The 20972-nt window shown below is 42.9% G+C and overlaps 3 protein-coding genes across 24 annotated transcripts in view; all 3 read left to right on the top strand.

Annotated features, from left to right (window-relative positions):
- LOC125799047 (protocadherin gamma-A2-like) overlaps positions 1 to 17732 on the top strand; it is a 47813-nt gene extending 30081 nt beyond the window's left edge. The window contains exon 2 of the mRNA XM_049474793.1: positions 17338 to 17732. Within this exon, the coding sequence (XP_049330750.1) occupies positions 17338 to 17709 (372 nt within the window). The 3' untranslated portion in view covers positions 17710 to 17732. The remainder of the gene's footprint in view (positions 1 to 17337) is intronic.
- The window catches only part of LOC111188173 (protocadherin gamma-C5-like), a 96492-nt gene that overhangs the window by 12131 nt on the left and 63389 nt on the right, over positions 1 to 20972 (top strand). For 3 of the 22 annotated variants that reach the window (XM_049474761.1, XM_049474757.1, XM_049474744.1), the window contains exon 2: positions 20252 to 20395. The exons of 5 other annotated variants lie outside the window; for them this stretch is intronic. In XM_049474761.1, the coding sequence (XP_049330718.1) occupies positions 20252 to 20395 (144 nt within the window). Of the gene's footprint in view, positions 1 to 3; positions 526 to 14096; positions 14763 to 15422; positions 15535 to 17716; positions 17861 to 20251; positions 20396 to 20652; positions 20918 to 20972 lie in introns of those variants that run through there. 14 more of the 22 variants (XM_049474754.1, XM_049474784.1, XM_049474758.1 and 11 more) reach the window with 9 other exon arrangements.
- On the top strand, positions 9402 to 20224 carry LOC111193089 (protocadherin gamma-A11-like; the record flags this gene model as incomplete). Its single annotated transcript, XM_022672087.2, has 2 exons — positions 9402 to 9467; positions 18690 to 20224. A coding segment is annotated over exon 2 (1380 nt), but the record flags the coding sequence as incomplete, so codon positions are not given.

Genomic DNA, 20972 nt, shown 5'->3' with positions numbered 1-20972 from the left:
GAGGTGGGCTATCTCGTGACCAAAGTGGTGGCTGTTGATGTGGACTCTGGACAGAATGCCTGGCTCTCATATAAACTGCAGAAAGCTACTGACAGGGCGCTGTTTGAAGTGGGCTTACAGAATGGAGAAATAAGAACTGTGCGCCAGGTGACCGATAAAGATGCTGTGAAGCAGAAGCTCACTGTTGTAGTGGAGGACAACGGACAGCCCTCTCGTTCAGCTACAGTCAATATTAACGTGGCGGTGGCGGACAGTTTCCCTGAAGTGCTCTCGGAGTTCACTGACTTTACGCACGACAAGGATTACAACGACAACCTGACTTTTTATCTAGTCTTGGCCTTGGCTGTAGTTTCCTTTCTCTTCATTGTGTCCATTATAGCCATACTTTCAGTTAAATGCTACAGATGGAGGCGTGAGAGAATGTTTTATAAATCTGGTGCCAATCTGCCAGTTATTCCATATTATCCACCACTTTACGCAGACGTAGGGGGAACAGGAACTTTACAGCATGTGTACAATTATGAGGTGTGCAGGACCACTGACTCCAGAAAGAGTGATCTGAAACACATGAGACCAACTCAAAGCATCATTAGTCTGGATACGAGTGGAACACATACTCTTACACATGCGCAGAGGGAGAAACTATTAAATGACGATTTGGAAGATCAGGTGAGGGTTGGTCATTATTGTACTGTTTTTATAATCATCGTATTCACATTTTACTTCGTGTTTTCGAGTTGACTAACTGCCCTGAAAAGGTAAATCCTGTATGTGCTAAGCCTCTGTCCTTGGTGCTGAAATTGAGATTTGTGCTTGGTAAAGCAGTTTATGACCTCTTGAAATTGTAAAAAGAACTGTCTGTTTAAGCTCGAAATGAAACAGATCGTTCTACATATTACATTCCATTACATAACAAGTTTCTAAAGTCTATTTTGTTATGGGTTAGAGTTAATTTATTTGCTTGCCTTTAAATACATTTAGCTGTAATCTTACATGTAATTCAAAGTTCAAAGAAATGTGTTTGTTTTTTTCTTGCTCCACTTTTTATATTTATGTTGCAGTAACCATTTTGCACTCTGTGTGACGCTGTTGGTTAGCGTGTGAGGGCTTTAAAATCTCATTGAATGATCCTCCCTGTGTTGTGACATCATTGGGACTGCATATTCTCCCTTTATTTGAGACAAACTCTACAGACCGAGAACACGTACAGACGTTGTTCTTTCTCATTGTTTATTTTTCTGCAGCTTCACTGTACTGAATAATGCAAACATTCTTTGGCTGAAATAAGAGGCTCTCTTTTACCAGCGATATGACATTGATGAAGAAGATGAAGCTTCTTTTTATTTTTTCCTTTGTTCTGGCTGCTGCGGTAGGCCAGGTCCGTTATTCTATTCCTGAGGAGATGTAATATAATACAGGAAATTGACAAATCCTGCACCTAACAGCTGGGGTTATGCATAGGGCTCAGCCAGGATCTACTACTCACTCAATTAACAACAATAGCAAAACCACCACAATCTGATACTGGCTCGACAAGAATCCAGAAGCACAGCCTAACACTATGTTCATGGTCCATTGCCTCAACTGCCAAGTAACAGACCTACCAAAAAATAACCTATGAACACACAGAATCCCTCCTTAATCTAAGCTCACTTCCTTTAACTATGGCAACAACACACTTACCTAAGCACAATCACACACCATAAGTCACATTATAAGTTGCTTGAGCAGAACACAGCAACCACTACCATCTGATACTGGCTCGACAAGAATCCAGAAGCATAGCGAACTATGTTCATGGTCCGTGCCTCAACTGCCAAGTACTCAGACGTCTACAAAAACTCATGAGACAAATTATTACAAGAGCAGGACCACACCAATCCCCTTCATCCAAACTCTAACACAAACTTCAGTGCAAGCTCTTCTCAGGGGTCATCAGGCAGGCACCTTCCTTCGTCAGTGTTTCGCTGAATTAGGCCCACGACACCTCCAGAAGGCTCAACAGTGAAGTCTGGCGTCCCAGACCCACCCCCCTCCAAGCCTGCTGTAGAAGCACAAACTCACTCCCTTCCCCACACAGCCTCAGCCCTTCTGGACCACAACCACTGACTAGATCTTTCAGCTACATCTAACAACTCCAACACAAACTTCAGTGCAAGCTCTTCTCAGGGGTCATCAGGTAGGCACCTTCCTTCGTCAGTGTTTCGCTGAATTAGGCCCACGACACCTCCAGAAGGCTCAACAGTGAAGTCTGGCGTCCCAGACCCACCCCCCTCCAAGCTTGCTGTAGAAGCACAAACTCACTCCCTTCCCCACACAGCCTCAGCCCTTCTGAACCACAACCACTGACTAGATCTTTCAGCTACATCTGACAACTCCTTCACTACAGTCCTTAGCACACGACCTCTAATTCCGAATTCAGACAGCAGTCTTGTGGCAGACTTCGCAACAAAGCCTCTAGTACCTACCTCTACCGGTCTAATATACGCTTGCCACCCACGCTCTCTCACCTCAGCCACCAAGTCTGTATACTTCAGCCTTTTCCTTTCATAAGCTCCATCTACCTCGTCTTCAAACGGAACAGTCAGCTCTATAAAATACACTATCCGCTTACTTTCAGAGTACAACACTACATCCGGCCTCAAGGTTGTAACCAGAATGCACTCTGGGATCTGCAGTTTACTACCTACATCCACTAGTAACTTCCAATCTCGTGCATTGGCCCACTTACCAGCAGTTTTCAAGCACTGTGCTGTTTCTCCACTATGCTGCCCCTCACGCACAAACGTGATTACCCTACTGCAACCTACCACGGGCATGTTATTAACTTCTAACCGTTTCTTATCAAGTGCACCTGCAAGAGATCTAAGTACTTGATTATGCCTCCATGTGTAGCGCCCCTGGGATAGACTCACCTTACATGCCGACAAAATGTGCTTCAGCGTGCCACTTCCTGCACATAGCTTACAACTTGGATCCTCACCCACCCACTGAGCAAGGTTTTGTGGCGTTGGCAGAACATCATATGTAGCTCCCAAAAGAAACTTTATACGGCCTGTATCCAATCCCCATAACTCTCGCCAGGTGATTTTCCGCTTCTCTACACTTTCCCATCTCATCCACTGCCCCTGTTTACTCTGCCCTGCTGCTTTTGCCCTCCTTGCTTCCTCCTCCTGCTCACGAATAAACCCTGTAACCATACGCCTTTTCTCAGGTGATGTGGCCTTGCCGAATGCTTTCCAAGAATCACCTAAACCTAATCCTGCCCTCCCATTTTGCACCTGCCCCACAACATCCCTGTGCTCCAGTGCCCTCCTTGCAGCTTGAGTAGCTTCTCGAGCATTCCACTTTCTCCCAGACCTAGTCACTGGTGCTGTTGCTTTAACCAGCCCGTCTTTTGACCCTAACAACTGCATTTCACGTCCTACCTTAGCACATTTGAACTCCTCAACCAAGCTCGTCAACGGCAGTTCCAGCACCCCTCTCCCACACCACGCCACACTACTAAGGCAACGCGGCACCCCCAACCATGTCCTTATAGCCTTGCTCATAACCCTTTCTAACCTCTCAACCTCAGAAATCGGAATATCATAAACTGTAAGTGGCCACCTTAGACGAGGCAACAAACCAAACTGCAGACACCACAATTTTAATTTACCTGGCAGAAAAGACTTATCAATTCTATTAATGGCCTCCACCATTTCTGTCCTCAACCCTTCCACCTGCTCTTTATCATTCAGTGCTGCAGTATACCACCTACCTAAACTCTTAACTGGCTTTTCCAATATAGATGGTATGACTTCTCCCTCCATCATAAACCTTTCTTGTATCAATTTCCCTTTAACGATTGATACACTCCTAGACTTGCTCGGTTTAACTTTCATCCTAGCCAGCCTAAGATTATCATTTAACTTCCCTAGCAGTCGCCGGGTACATGGCACCGTGGTCGTTAATGTTGTCATATCGTCCATAAACGCCCTAACTGGTGGGAGCCGGGTGCCATCATGCAGCCTCTCCCCGCCTACGACCCACTTAGAAGCCCTAATAATCACCTCCATTGCCATCGTAAACGCTAGCGGTGAAATTGTACAACCTGCCATTATACCTATTTCCAGTCGTTGCCAAGATGTGACACACTCCCCTACACTAAAGCAAAACTGTATGTCTTCAAAATAGGCTTTAACTAACCTTGAAATCTCTTCTGGAACCCTAAAAAAATTGAATGCCTTCCACAACAATGCATGCGGTACCGAACCAAAAGCATTAGCCAGATCTAAAAACACCACATGTAGATCCTTTTTCTCGGCTCTTGCTGTTTGAATCTGATGCCAAATCATACTATTATGCTCTATGCAACCAGAAAAACCTGCAATTCCTGCCTTTTGTACAGACGTATCAATTAAATTATTTCTTTTCAGGTACGTTGCTAGTCTACGTGCAACCACACTAAAGAAGATCTTACCCTCCACATTCAACAAGCTTATGGGACGGAACTGATCAATAGCCACAGAATCCTTTTCTTTTGGGATAAGAACACCACCTGCTCTGCGCCACTCCTTTGGAATAATCCCCTTCTTCCACACTATAGCCATTAGTTTCCATAGAAACTTCAAAACATCTGGTGCACTTTTATATAATCTATATGGAACCCCATTTGGCCCTGGGGCAGAACCTGCCTTTGCAGCCTTCACCACCTCCTGAACCTCACTCCACCTAGGGGGGTTAACATCCATTTTCCACTCTATATCACCTAACGGCGGCATGTCTGCTGGTAGGTCCAGGTCGCTAGACCTTTCCTTCTCTGTGTAAACACTCTTAAAGTGCTCCTCCAACTCCCTCTTTCCGACCTTTAGATTTCCTGATTTCTCCTTACTAAACAGACTCTTAACAAACCTAAATGGATCTCTAAAGAACTCTATCCTAGCACGCTCCTTCTTCTTCCTCCTTTTCCTCATAGCCTCTGCTCTCCGCAATTTTACCAACTTACTTCTCAACTCCTCCTGCAATAACTCAATGCCCTCTCTTTCTACCTCATTCCCCTTCTTCCACTTCTTTCTGAGTAACCTTGATTCCTTAACCAGTTTTTCTATTTCTACCTGCCGCCTTGATTTAACTACATCTTGACACTTTACGTTCCTCTGCACAACACCAAATCTTGCCATTCCATAATCATAAATGACTTTACCTAGCCTGTTCAATTTACTCTCTGCTGTTCCCTTCAAACCCTCAAGCATACCTTTCAAATCATCATTAATACTCCTCCATGCCATCTTGTCTCCTGTGCCTGGCCATTTAACTTTGGATCTTTGACCGATTCCTTTCTCCCTACCCATCTGCTTTCCCTTAGCCTTTGACCTATCAACACCTCCTTCATCCTCCACTCCTTCTGTGCTTAAGTTAGCCTCCCTAGTATCAAAGGTATTGATATCCTGCGGACTGTGGCACGTAACCTGCCGCTGGACTTCAGCCGACTGACTCAAACAATTCTGTTCAAAGTATTGTTCAATGCGGGGCCCCTGCACTCCTTCACTCAAGCACCTCATCTTTCCTTGGTGTATCCTCAGCCCTCTCACTGATGTGACCTTGCTCCACCCACACACACAGGTCAGCAACTCCTTTCCACTTACCATCCCACCTGCCTCTATGCTTAACCCACTTCTCGTAGTCATGTCCGTTCCAGAGTCCGTAACCATGTTATCCGCCTGTGAGTCATCTTCCACCCCTGCTCTCGCTGACTCCTGGGGTATTGCTTTTTTCTTTTTCAATGTAGCTTGCTTGGTTGCACACACATGGTTAACCATGGTGGCTGCTACCATGGATTGCCAGCCCATGGCAGCACCGTTAGGGTCTATTCCCTCTTGTCAGCTGTCTTTCCATGCTGTCACAGGGTCTTTCCTCTGTTGTCAACTGTTCTCTTCACAGCAGTCACTAGCTTAACTAGATATCAAGTAATATAATACAGGAAATTGACAAATCCTGCACCTAACAGCTGGGGTTATGCATAGGGCTCAGCCAGGATCTACTACTCACTCAATTAACAACAATAGCAAAACCACCACAATCTGATACTGGCTCGACAAGAATCCAGAAGCACAGCCTAACACTATGTTCATGGTCCATTGCCTCAACTGCCAAGTAACAGACCTACCAAAAAATAACCTATGAACACACAGAATCCCTCCTTAATCTAAGCTCACTTCCTTTAACTATGGCAACAACACACTTACCTAAGCACAATCACACACCATAAGTCACATTATAAGTTGCTTGAGCAGAACACAGCAACCACTACCATCTGATACTGGCTCGACAAGAATCCAGAAGCATAGCGAACTATGTTCATGGTCCGTGCCTCAACTGCCAAGTACTCAGACGTCTACAAAAACTCATGAGACAAATTATTACAAGAGCAGGACCACACCAATCCCCTTCATCCAAACTCTAACACAAACTTCAGTGCAAGCTCTTCTCAGGGGTCATCAGGCAGGCACCTTCCTTCGTCAGTGTTTCGCTGAATTAGGCCCACGACACCTCCAGAAGGCTCAACAGTGAAGTCTGGCGTCCCAGACCCACCCCCCTCCAAGCCTGCTGTAGAAGCACAAACTCACTCCCTTCCCCACACAGCCTCAGCCCTTCTGGACCACAACCACTGACTAGATCTTTCAGCTACATCTAACAACTCCAACACAAACTTCAGTGCAAGCTCTTCTCAGGGGTCATCAGGTAGGCACCTTCCTTCGTCAGTGTTTCGCTGAATTAGGCCCACGACACCTCCAGAAGGCTCAACAGTGAAGTCTGGCGTCCCAGACCCACCCCCCTCCAAGCTTGCTGTAGAAGCACAAACTCACTCCCTTCCCCACACAGCCTCAGCCCTTCTGAACCACAACCACTGACTAGATCTTTCAGCTACATCTGACAACTCCTTCACTACAGTCCTTAGCACACGACCTCTAATTCCGAATTCAGACAGCAGTCTTGTGGCAGACTTCGCAACAAAGCCTCTAGTACCTACCTCTACCGGTCTAATATACGCTTGCCACCCACGCTCTCTCACCTCAGCCACCAAGTCTGTATACTTCAGCCTTTTCCTTTCATAAGCTCCATCTACCTCGTCTTCAAACGGAACAGTCAGCTCTATAAAATACACTATCCGCTTACTTTCAGAGTACAACACTACATCCGGCCTCAAGGTTGTAACCAGAATGCACTCTGGGATCTGCAGTTTACTACCTACATCCACTAGTAACTTCCAATCTCGTGCATTGGCCCATTTACCAGCAGTTTTCAAGCACTGTGCTGTTTCTCCACTATGCTGCCCCTCACGCACAAACGTGATTACCCTACTGCAACCTACCACGGGCATGTTATTAACTTCTAACCGTTTCTTATCAAGTGCACCTGCAAGAGATCTAAGTACTTGATTATGCCTCCATGTGTAGCGCCCCTGGGATAGACTCACCTTACATGCCGACAAAATGTGCTTCAGCGTGCCACTTCCTGCACATAGCTTACAACTTGGATCCTCACCCACCCACTGAGCAAGGTTTTGTGGCGTTGGCAGAACATCATATGTAGCTCCCAAAAGAAACTTTATACGGCCTGTATCCAATCCCCATAACTCTCGCCAGGTGATTTTCCGCTTCTCTACACTTTCCCATCTCATCCACTGCCCCTGTTTACTCTGCCCTGCTGCTTTTGCCCTCCTTGCTTCCTCCTCCTGCTCACGAATAAACCCTGTAACCATACGCCTTTTCTCAGGTGATGTGGCCTTGCCGAATGCTTTCCAAGAATCACCTAAACCTAATCCTGCCCTCCCATTTTGCACCTGCCCCACAACATCCCTGTGCTCCAGTGCCCTCCTTGCAGCTTGAGTAGCTTCTCGAGCATTCCACTTTCTCCCAGACCTAGTCACTGGTGCTGTTGCTTTAACCAGCCCGTCTTTTGACCCTAACAACTGCATTTCACGTCCTACCTTAGCACATTTGAACTCCTCAACCAAGCTCGTCAACGGCAGTTCCAGCACCCCTCTCCCACACCACGCCACACTACTAAGGCAACGCGGCACCCCCAACCATGTCCTTATAGCCTTGCTCATAACCCTTTCTAACCTCTCAACCTCAGAAATCGGAATATCATAAACTGTAAGTGGCCACCTTAGACGAGGCAACAAACCAAACTGCAGACACCACAATTTTAATTTACCTGGCAGAAAAGACTTATCAATTCTATTAATGGCCTCCACCATTTCTGTCCTCAACCCTTCCACCTGCTCTTTATCATTCAGTGCTGCAGTATACCACCTACCTAAACTCTTAACTGGCTTTTCCAATATAGATGGTATGACTTCTCCCTCCATCATAAATCTTTCTTGTATCAATTTCCCTTTAACGATTGATACACTCCTAGACTTGCTCGGTTTAACTTTCATCCTAGCCAGCCTAAGATTATCATTTAACTTCCCTAGCAGTCGCCGGGTACATGGCACCGTGGTCGTTAATGTTGTCATATCGTCCATAAACGCCCTAACTGGTGGGAGCCGGGTGCCATCATGCAGCCTCTCCCCGCCTACGACCCACTTAGAAGCCCTAATAATCACCTCCATTGCCATCGTAAACGCTAGCGGTGAAATTGTACAACCTGCCATTATACCTATTTCCAGTCGTTGCCAAGATGTGACACACTCCCCTACACTAAAGCAAAACTGTATGTCTTCAAAATAGGCTTTAACTAACCTTGAAATCTCTTCTGGAACCCTAAAAAAATTGAATGCCTTCCACAACAATGCATGCGGTACCGAACCAAAAGCATTAGCCAGATCTAAAAACACCACATGTAGATCCTTTTTCTCGGCTCTTGCTGTTTGAATCTGATGCCAAATCATACTATTATGCTCTATGCAACCAGAAAAACCTGCAATTCCTGCCTTTTGTACAGACGTATCAATTAAATTATTTCTTTTCAGGTACGTTGCTAGTCTACGTGCAACCACACTAAAGAAGATCTTACCCTCCACATTCAACAAGCTTATGGGACGGAACTGATCAATAGCCACAGAATCCTTTTCTTTTGGGATAAGAACACCACCTGCTCTGCGCCACTCCTTTGGAATAATCCCCTTCTTCCACACTATAGCCATTAGTTTCCATAGAAACTTCAAAACATCTGGTGCACTTTTATATAATCTATATGGAACCCCATTTGGCCCTGGGGCAGAACCTGCCTTTGCAGCCTTCACCACCTCCTGAACCTCACTCCACCTAGGGGGGTTAACATCCATTTTCCACTCTATATCACCTAACGGCGGCATGTCTGCTGGTAGGTCCAGGTCGCTAGACCTTTCCTTCTCTGTGTAAACACTCTTAAAGTGCTCCTCCAACTCCCTCTTTCCGACCTTTAGATGAATAAGGGATCTGTTGTGGGAAACATCGTGCAGGATCTCGGACTGGATGTTAAAAGACTGAAATCTGGTCGAGCGCGGATCTTTACAGAGGACAGTCGTGAGTACATCGGTCTAAATGTGGATAAAGGAACTCTGATAGTGAGAGAGAGGATAGATAGAGAGGAGCTGTGTGCCCAGGTCACTCCGTGCTCCTTACATTTTCAGATCATTCTAGAAAACCCGATGGAGCTGCATAGAATTGATGTAGAAATATTAGATGTAAACGATCATGCTCCAAATTTTACCAGAAAGCAAATAGATTTTGAAATAATTGAGTCAGCCACCCCCGGTGCTCGATTTTCTTTAGATAATGCACGTGATCCTGATGTAGGTATAAACGCATTGCAGAGATATACTCTAAACCCAGCTGATCATTTTAATTTAAAAGAATTGTCTCGTAGTGATGGCACTAAATATGTTGAGATGGTTTTACAAATACCTTTAGATAGAGAGCAACAAGAAGAGCATAAATTAATTTTGACTGCTTTTGATGGAGGAAATCCTCAAAAATCTGGAACAGTTAAAATAACCGTCGCTGTTATTGATGCAAATGACAACCCCCCCGTGTTCAGTCAGCCTACTTATAGAGTGTATTTAGCAGAGAACGCACAGACTAGTGCTGTAGTTGTGTCAGTAAGCGCCATAGACCTGGACAAAGGATTAAATGGTAAGGTTACGTATTCATTTTCTCAGAGCACGGCAACTGAAGCCATAGATTTGTTCAGTATTGATTCTGAAACTGGGGAAATAAAAGTAAATGGTCCTTTGGATTATGAAAAATCTAAACATTACGAACTGAATGTTGAGGCCAGAGACAAAGGAGGACAAACTGATACCAGTAAAGTTCTGGTTGAAATCACTGATGTTAATGATAATGCCCCTGTTATCAGTGTTATCTCGTTTTCCAATCCCATCCCAGAGGATTCTGCCCCGGAGACTGTTATAGCGATGCTGAATATTAAAGACGTCGATTCCGGTAAAAACGGTCAGATTAGATGTTCATTGGATACAGATTTACCGTTTCGTATCAAATCCTCCTCCTCCAATTTCTACAGTTTAGTCACAGATCAGTTTTTGGATCGAGAAAAATGTTCGGAATATAATATAACAATTAGAGCTACTGATGAGGGTTCTCCGTCTTTCTCTACCAATAAAACACTGAATCTGAAAATATCTGATGTGAATGACAACGCCCCTCTGTACCAGCATCAATCATACACCGCTTATGTGCTGGAAAATAACACACCCGGAGCGTCTATATTCGCAGTGACAGCAGCTGATAAAGACTCTGGTAACAACGCGCGCATTTCCTATTTTCTTGAAGATGTTCCCGAGAATGGAGTTTCAGCCTCAATTTATATTTCAGTGAATGCAGAGAGCGGAGAAATTCTTGCTGTTCGCTCTTTTGATTACGAGCAAATCAAAGAGTTTTATATTCTCCTTAAAGCACAAGACGGTGGAAATCCTCCTCTCAGCAGCAATGTGAGTGTGAAAATAGTGATTCAGGACCAGAACGACAACGCGCCTCAGGTTCTGTATCCAGTGCAGACTGGTGGCTCTTTGGTGGCTGAAATTGTGCCTCGTTCAGCAGAGGTAGGCTATCTCGTGACCAAAGTGGTGGCTGTTGATGTGGACTCTGGACAGAATGCCTGGCTCTCATACAAACTGCAGAAAGCCACAGACAGGGCGCTGTTTGAAGTGGGCTCACAGAATGGAGAAATAAGAACTGTGCGCCAGGTGACCGATAAAGATTCTGTGAAGCAGAAGCTCACTGTTGTAGTGGAGGACAACGGGCAGCCCTCTCGTTCAGCTACAGTCAATATTAACGTGGCGGTGGCGGACAGTTTCCCTGAAGTGCTCTCGGAGTTCACTGACTTTACGCACGACAAGGATTACAACGACAATTTGACGTTTTATCTAGTCTTGGCCTTGGCTGTAGTTTCCTTTCTCTTCATCGTGTCTATCATAGCTATACTATCAGTCAAATGCTACAGATGGAGACGTGAAAGGATGTTTTACAAATCCGGTGCCAATCTGCCAGTTATTCCATATTATCCTCCTCTTTACGCAGACGTAGGGGGTACAGGAACTTTACAACATGTCTATAATTATGAAGTTTGCAGGACGACTGACTCCAGAAAGAGTGATCTAAAACACATGCGACCAACACAGAGCATCATTAGTCTTGATACAAACGGAACACAAACTCTTACACACGCGCAAAGGGAAAAACTCATAAGTGAAGATTTTGAAGATCAGGTAAGGGTTGTTTATTATTGTCATTTTTAATGGTCATCATATTATAAATACACATTTCACTTTTTTGAGTCGACTAGCAGTCCTGAAATGCTTAGATCATTGAGTCCTCTGTCCTTGGTGCTGAAATTGACTTTAGCCCTTCCAAAAGCAGTTCATAACATGGATCTCTGTAAATTGTTACAACAATGGTCTGTTTAGGTTCTTTCCCATTTATTTTAATATTATAATACATGGTAAGTCATTTCTTTTGTCCCGTTTTAGAAATAATTTATATTTTTCCTTTTTAATACATTTAGCTGTAGATTTACACGGTAATTCAAATGTCACAAAAATGTATTTCGTTTTTCTTGCTCCACTTTTTTATATTTATGTTGCAGTAACATTATTGGACTCTGTGTGACGCTGTTGGTTAGTGTGTAAAGGCTTTAATTTCTCATTGAATGATCCTCCCTATATTGTGACATCACTGAGACTGCGCACTCTCTCGTTCATTCGAGATAAACTCTATAGACCGAGAACACGTACAGAAGTCGTTCTTTCTATATTTCTCCTCAGTTTTATTATACAGAACCGGGAACACATTTTTAATCTGCTACATTGGAATATAAACATTTCATCAGAAGGTTTCTTTCTTATTTGTTTGCTGAAAGAAGAAACCTCTTCTACCCGTGATATGACATCACTGATGCAGATGAAGCTTATTTTTCTTTTTTCCTTTGTTCTGACCTTAGCGCATGGGCAGGTCCGTTACTCTATTCCTGAGGAGATGAATAAGGGCTCTGTTGTGGGAAACATCGTGCAGGATCTCGGTTTGGATGTAAAAAGACTGAAATCTGGTCGAGCAAGGATTTTTTCGGAGGACAGTCGTGAGTACATCGGTCTAAATGTAGATAAAGGGACTCTGGTAGTGAGAGAGAGGATAGATAGAGAGGAGCTGTGCGGCCAGGTTACTCCGTGCTCTTTACATTTTCAGATCATTTTAGAAAACCCGATGGAACTGCATAGAATTGATCTAGAAATATTAGATATAAATGATAATGTTCCAGTTTTTGACAGAAAAGACATTAATCTCGAAATCATGGAATCTGTCGTAGAAGGCTCACGTTTTTCTTTAGACAGTGCGCATGATCCTGATGTAGGACAAAACACACTGCAGAGATACACCCTTAACCCAAGCAATCATTTCACGTTAAAAGAATTATCTCGAAGCGATGGGACAAAATATGTTGAGATGGTTTTACAAACACCTTTAGACAGAGAGCAACAAGAAGAGCATACATTAATTTTGACAGCTTTTGATGGCGGCACTCCTCAAAAATCTGGAACAGTTAAAATTACCGTCGTTGTTATTGATGCAAACGACAATCCTCCAATGTTTAGTCAGAGTGTTTACCGAGTGTTTTTACCGGAAAATGCTGAACAGGGCAGTACAGTTGTAAGAGTAAGTGCTACGGACAAGGACAAAGGCTCTTATGGGGAGGTTTCCTATTCATTTTCTCAAAATACTGGAAAAGCTATGGAATATTTCACGATTAATTCGGCCACTGGAGACATTCGTGTTAATGTTCTTTTAGATTATGAAAAATCTAAACAGTATGAGCTGAACGTCGAAGCAATGGATAAAGGACGACTAACTGACACCAGTAAAGTTCTGGTTGAAATCACTGATGTTAATGATAATGCTCCTGTTATCAGTGTTATATCATTTTCTAATCCCATCGCAGAGGATTCTGCCCCGGAAACTGTTATAGCGATGCTGAATATTAAAGACATCGACTCCGGTAAAAACGGTCAGATTAGATGTTCGGTGGATTCAGATTTACCATTTCGCATCAAATCCTCCTCCTCTAATTTCTACAGTTTAGTTACAGATCAGTTTTTAGACCGAGAAAAATGTTCTGAATATAATATAACAATAAGAGCTACTGATGAGGGTTCTCCTTCATTCTCTACTAATAAAACTCTGAATCTGAAAATATCTGATGTGAATGACAACGCCCCTCTGTTCCAGCATCAGTCATACACCGCTAATGTGTTGGAAAATAACACACCTGGAGTGTCTATATTCGCAGTGACAGCAGCTGATATAGACTCTGGAAACAACGCGCGTATGTCCTATTTTCTTGAGGATGTTCTCCTCAATGGAGTTTCAGCCTCGACGTATATTTCAGTGAATGCAGAGAGCGGAGAGATTCTTGCAGTTCGCTCTTTTGATTACGAGCAAATCAAAGAGTTTCACATTCGTGTAAAAGCGCAGGACGGAGGAAATCCTCCTCTCAGCAGCAATGTGAGTGTGAAAATAGTGATTCAGGATCAAAACGACAACGCGCCTCAGGTTTTGTACCCAGTGCAGACTGGGAGCTCTGTGGTGGCTGAAATTGTGCCTCGTTCAGCAGAGGTGGGCTATCTCGTGACCAAAGTGGTGGCTGTTGATGTGGACTCTGGACAGAATGCCTGGCTCTCATATAAACTGCAGAAAGCTACAGACAGAGCGCTGTTTGAAGTGGGATTACAGAATGGAGAAATAAGAACTGTGCGCCAGGTGACCGATAAAGATGCTGTGAAGCAGAAGCTCACTGTTGTAGTGGAGGACAACGGACAGCCCTCTCGTTCAGCTACAGTCAATATTAACGTGGCGGTGGCGGACAGTTTCCCTGAAGTGCTCTCGGAATTCACTGACTTTACGCACGACAAGGATTACAACGAAAACCTGACTTTTTATCTAGTCTTGGCCTTGGCTGTAGTTTCCTTTCTCTTCGTCGTGTCCATCATATCTATACTGTCAGTCAAATGCTACAGGTGGAGACGTAAGAGGATGTTTTACAAATCTGGTGCTAATCTGCCAGTTATTCCATATTATCCACCCCTTTATGCAGACGTAGGGGGTACAGGAACTTTACAGCATGTGTACAATTATGAGGTCTGCAGGACGACTGACTCCAGAAAGAGTGATCTGAAACACATGAGACCAACTCAGAGCATCATTAGTCTTGATACAAATGGAACACAGACTCTTACACTCGCGCAAAGGGAAAAACTCATACGTGACGATTTTGAAGATCAGGTGAGAGTTGATAATTATTTATATTATTAATAATGTTTTCATATAATCAAATCACATTTTTCCATCGTGTTGTCGAGTTGAGAAGCAGTCCTAAAAAAGTTGTTTTTAACTACATATGTTAAGCCTCTGTCCTTGGTGCTGAAATCGAGTTTAATCAGTGCTTAAAGCAGTTCTTATCCTGGATATATTTAAATTATGCAAGAAATTACATGTTCATGTTTAATGTTGTTTCCGTAAATATTATGTTCTAACGCAAAGCATTTCTTCACCTTTTATCATGCTTTGGCGTTAATGTAAATGTTTGCCTTTTTAGGAAGCTTTAACTGTAATCTTACTAGGCAATCCAAATACCACAGAAGGTTAATTTTGTTTTTCTTCCTTAACTTTTGTCTTACTTATGTTGCAGTAACAATTTTAGGCTCTGTGTGACGCTGTTGATCAGTATTTCAAAGCTTTTAACGCTCCTTACTTGATCCTTCCTACATTGTGACATCACTGAGACTGCGCATTCTCTCTTTCATTCGAGATAAACTCGAGAACACGTACAGACGTCGGTTTTGCTCACCTTTTTATATTTCCTTGTAGTTTTACTATACTGAATCATGCAAACACTTTTTGATCTTCAAAACTGGATTATAAACATTTCAATATAATCTCTCTTCCTCTTTTTTTGTCTAAAAGAAGAAGCCTATCCTCCTGTGATAGGACATCGCTAAAGGAGATGAAGCTTCTTGTCCTTTTTTCCTTTGTCCTGGTTGTTGCGCAAGGGCAGGTCCGTTATTCTATTCCTGAAGAGATGAGTAAGGGCTCTGTTGTGGGAAACATCGTGCAGGATCTCGGGTTGGATGTTAAAAGATTGAAATCTGGTCGAGCGCGGATCTTTACGGACGACACTCGTGAGTACATCGGTTTAAATGTGGATAAAGGGACTTTGGTGGTGAAAGAGAGGATAGATAGAGAGGAGCTGTGCGGCCAGGTCACTCCGTGCTCTATACATTTTCAGATAATTCTAGAAAACCCGATGGAGCTGCATAGAATCGATGTAGAAATATTAGATGTAAACGATCATGCTCCGAATTTTACAAGAAAGCAAATATATTTTGATATCAGTGAATTAGCCACTCCCGGTGCTCGATTTTCTTTAGATAATGCACGTGACCCGGATGTAGGTTTAAACGCATTGCAGAGATATACCCTTAACCCAACTGATCATTTTAATTTAAAAGAATTATCTCGTAGTGATGGCACTAAATACGTTGAGATGGTTTTACAAATACATTTGGACAGAGAGCAACAAGAAGAGCATAAATTAATTTTGACTGCTTTTGATGGAGGAAATCCTCAAAAATCTGGAACAGTTAAAATAACCGTCGCTGTTATTGATGCAAATGACAATCCCCCCGTGTTCAGTCATCCTACTTATAGAGTGTATTTAGCGGAAAACGCACTGGCTAGTGCTGTAGTTGTGTCAGTAAGCGCCACAGACCTTGACAAAGGATCAAATGGTGAGGTTACGTATTCATTTTCTCAGAGTACAGCAACTGAAGCCATTAATTTGTTCAGTATTGATTCTGAAACTGGGGAAATAAAAGTAAATGGTCCTTTGGATTATGAAAAATCTAAACATTACGAACTGAATGTTGAGGCCAGAGACAAAGGAGGACTAACTGATACCAGTAAAGTTCTGGTTGAAATTACTGATGTTAATGACAATGCCCCTGTTATCAGTGTTATATCATTTTCCAATCCCATCCCAGAGGATTCCGCCCCGGAGACTGTTATAGCGATGATAAATATTAAAGACATCGATTCCGGTAAAAACGGTCAGATTAGATGTTTAGTGGATTCAGATTTACCGTTTCGTATCAAATCCTCCTCCTCTAATATCTACAGTTTAGTCACAGATCAGTTCTTGGATCGAGAGAAGTGTTCTGAATATAATATAACAATTAGAACTACTGATGAGGGTTCTCCTTCATTCTCTACCAATAAAATATTGAATCTAAAAATATCTGATGTGAATGACAACGCCCCTGTGTTCCATCGACAGTCATACACTGCTTATGTGCTGGAAAATAACACACCTGGAGTGTCTATATTCGAAGTGACAGCAGCTGATAAAGACTCTGGTAACAACGCGCGTATTTCCTATTCTCTTGAGGATGTTCTCCTGAATGGAGTTTCAGCCTCGACTTATATTTCAGTGAATGCAGAGAGCGGAGAGATTCTTGCTGTTCGCTCTTTTGATTACGAGCAAACCAAAGAGGTTCATATTCGCGTTAAAGCGCAGGACGGAGGAAATCCTCCTCTCAGCAGCAATGTGAGTGTGAAGATAGTGATTCAGGATCAGAACGACAACGCGCCTCAGGTTCTGTACCCAGTGCTGACTGGGGGCTCTGTGGTGGCTGAAATGGTCCCTCGTTCAGCAGAGGTGGGATATCTCGTGACCAAAGTGGTGGCTGTTGATGTGGACTCTGGACAGAATGCCTGGCTCTCATATAAACTGCAGAAAGCTACAGACAGGGCGCTGTTTGAAGTGGGATTACAGAATGGAGAAATAAGAACTGTACGCCAGGTGACCGATAAAGATGCTGTGAAGCAGAAGCTCACTGTTGTAGTGGAGGACAACGGACAGCCCTCTCGTTCAGCTACAGTCAATATTAACGTGGCGGTGGCGGACAGTTTCCCTGAAGTGCTCTCGGAGTTCAATGACTTTACGCACGACAAGGATTACAACGACAGCCTGACTTTTTATCTTGTCTTGGCCTTGGCTGTTGTTTCTTTTCTCTTCATCGTGTCTATTATAGTCATACTGTCAGTCAAATGCTACAGATGGAGACGTGAGAGGATGTTTTACAAATCTGGTGCCAATCTGCCAGTTATTCCATATTATCCACCACTTTACGCAGACGTAGGGGGGGACAGGAACTTTACAGCATGTGTATAATTATGAGGTCTGCAGGACGACCGACTCCAGAAAGAGTGATCTGAAACACATAAGACCAACTCAGAGCATCATTAGTCTTGATACAAATGGAACACAGACTCTTACACACGAGCAACGGGAAAAACTCATGCGTGACAATTTTGAAGATCAGGTGAGGATTGGTTATTATTGTTATTTTTAAATTGTCATCACATTATTTATACACATTTCACCTGTTTTCAAAGTTTAACGATTACTAGATTTGTGAATCCTCTGTCCTTGGTGCTGAAATAAATTTTAGAACTTCCAAAAGCAGTTCATAACATTGATCTTTTTTAATTGTTAAATGAATGGTCTGTTTAAGATCGATACTATTTACCTATATATTATAATCCATTATAAAACATGTATTTAATTTTCGTCACATTTTAGAGATAATTTACGTGCTTGCCTTTACAGTTCATTTAACTGTAACTTACACGGTAATTCAAAGGTTACAGAAATAAATTATGTTTTTCTTGCCCTACGTTTTTATATTTATGTTGCAGTAACAATTTTGCACTCTGTGTGACGCTGTTGGTTAGTGTGTGAAGGCTTTAAATTCTCAGGGTATGATCCTCCCTATATATTGTGACATCACTGAGAGTGCGCACTCTCTCCTTCATTCGAGATATACAGACCGAGAACACGTACAGGCGTCGGTCTGTCTCACGTTATATATTTCGCTGCAGTTTCACTAAACGGAGTCATGCAAACATTGTTTGATGTGCAACAGTGATTTCTAAACATTTTAACAGAAGATCTCTCACTTTTTGCTGAAAGAAGAAGCTCTCTTCTACCAATGATTATGCCATGGATGAAGCTTCTTGTCCCTTTTTCCTTTGTCCTGGTGGTTACGCACGGGCAGGTCCGTTACTCTATTCCTGAGGAGATGAATAAGGGATCTGTTGTGGGAAACATCGTGCAGGATCTCGGTTTGGATGTAAAAAGACTGAAATCAGGTCGAGCGCGGATCTTTACGGAGGACAGTCGTGAGTACATCGGTCTAAATGTAGATAAAGGGACTCTGGTAGTGAGAGAGAGGATAGATAGAGAGGAGCTGTGCGGCCAGATCACTCCGTGCTCCTTACATTTTCAGATCATTCTAGAAAGCCCGATGGAGCTGCATAGAATTGATGTAGAAGTGTTAGATATCAATGATAATGCTCCGGTTTTTGCAAGAAAGGAAATTAATATAGAAATTGGTGAATTAGCCGTCCCTGGAGCTCGTTTTTCTTTAGATAGCGCACATGATCCGGATGTAGGAATGAATACACTTCAAAGATACACGGTTAATCCAATCGATCATTTTTCAATAAATGAGATAACTGGAAACGACGGAATAAAATACGCTGAAATGGTTTTAAAATCGCCGCTTGATAGAGAAGAACAAGAGGAGCTTAATTTAATTTTATCAGCATTTGATGGAGGCACTCCTCCTAAGTCAGGAATAGTAAAAATTCGTGTAATTGTCATGGATGCAAATGACAATGCTCCACAGTTTAGTCAGTCTGTTTACACGGCTTCATTGTTAGAAAATTCACCAAAAGGCACCGTTGTTGCCACTGTGAGCGCATCAGATAGAGATAAAGGAGCAAATGCGGACGTCATCTACTCATTTTCTCAAAGTTCTGGAAGAGTTTTAGATATGTTCACAATTGATGCTCAGACAGGTGATATCAGTGTTAACGGAGACCTAGATTTTGAGAAGACCAAGCAATTTCAGTTAAATGTAGAAGTAACAGATCAAGGAGGTTTAAAAGACTCAAGCAAAATCGCAATTGAATTAATTGATGTTAACGACAACGCCCCTGTTATGAGTATAATTTCCTACTCTAATCCAGTTGCCGAGGACTCCGCTCCTGGAACTGTTATCGCGATGTTAAATGTGAAAGATTTAGATTCTGGCAAAAACGGTCAAATAAAATCTTCAATTGGTCCAAATGTACCATTTAAAATACAGTTGTCTTCATCCAACTTTTACAGCCTAGTAACTGATCGAGTATTGGACCGGGAGACTACACCTGAATATAATATAACAATAACAGCTACTGATGAGGGTTCTCCTTCATTCTCTACCAATAAAACTCTAAATCTGAAAATATCTGATGTAAATGACAACCCACCTCTGTTTCAGCATCAGTCATACACTGCTTATGTGTTGGAAAATAACACACCTGGAGTGTCTATATTCGCAGTGACAGCAGCTGATAAAGACTCTGGTAACAACGCGCGTATTTCCTATTTTCTTGAGGATATTCTCCTAAATGGAGTTTCAGCCTCGACGTATATTTCAGTGAATGCAGAGAGCGGAGAGATTCTTGCAGTTCGCTCTTTTGATTACGAGCAAACCAAAGAGTTTCACATTCGTGTAAAGGCGCAGGATGGAGGAAATCCTCCTCTCAGCAGCAATGTGAGTGTGAAAATAGTGATTCAGGATCAAAACGACAACTCGCCTCAGGTTCTGTACCCAGTGCAGACTGGGAGCTCTGTGGTGGCTGAAATTGTGCCTCGTTCAGCAGAGGTGGGCTATCTCGTGACCAAAGTGGTGGCTGTTGATGTGGACTCTGGACAGAATGCCTGGCTCTCATATAAACTGCAGAAAGCTACAGACAGGGCGCTGTTTGAAGTGGGCTTACAGAATGGAGAAATAAGAACTGTGCGCCAGGTGACCGATAAAGATGCTGTGAAGCAGAAGCTCACTATTGTAGTGGAGGACAACGGACAGCCCTCTCGTTCAGCTACAGTCAATATTAACGTGGCGGTGGCGGACAGTTTCCCTGAAGTGCTCTCGGAGTTCACTGACTTTACGCATGACAAGGATTACAACGACAACCTGACTTTTTATCTAGTCTTGGCCTTGGCTGTAGTTTCCTTTCTGTTCATCGTGTCCATCATATCTATACTATCAGTCAAATGCTACAGATGGAGACGTGAGAGGATGTTTTACAAATCAGGTTCCAATCTGCCAGTTATTCCATATTATCCACCTCTTTATGCAGACGTAGGGGGTACAGGAACTTTACAACATGTCTATAATTATGAAGTCTGCAGGACGACTGACTCCAGAAAAAGTGATCTGAAACACATGAAACCAACTCAGAGCATCATTAGTCTTGATACAAATGAAACACAAACTCTCACACGTGCTCAGAGGGAGAAACTCATAAGTGAAGATTTTGAAGATCAGGTGAGGGTTGGTTATTATTATTATTTTTAATATTGTCATTATATTATTAACACAA

Source organism: Astyanax mexicanus, chromosome 2 (assembly GCF_023375975.1).
Source record: "Astyanax mexicanus isolate ESR-SI-001 chromosome 2, AstMex3_surface, whole genome shotgun sequence".
Taxonomy (NCBI): Eukaryota; Metazoa; Chordata; class Actinopteri; order Characiformes; family Acestrorhamphidae; genus Astyanax; species Astyanax mexicanus.
The sequence above is the reverse complement of the archived record's forward strand: the minus strand, read 5'-3'. Positions and strand labels throughout refer to the sequence as shown.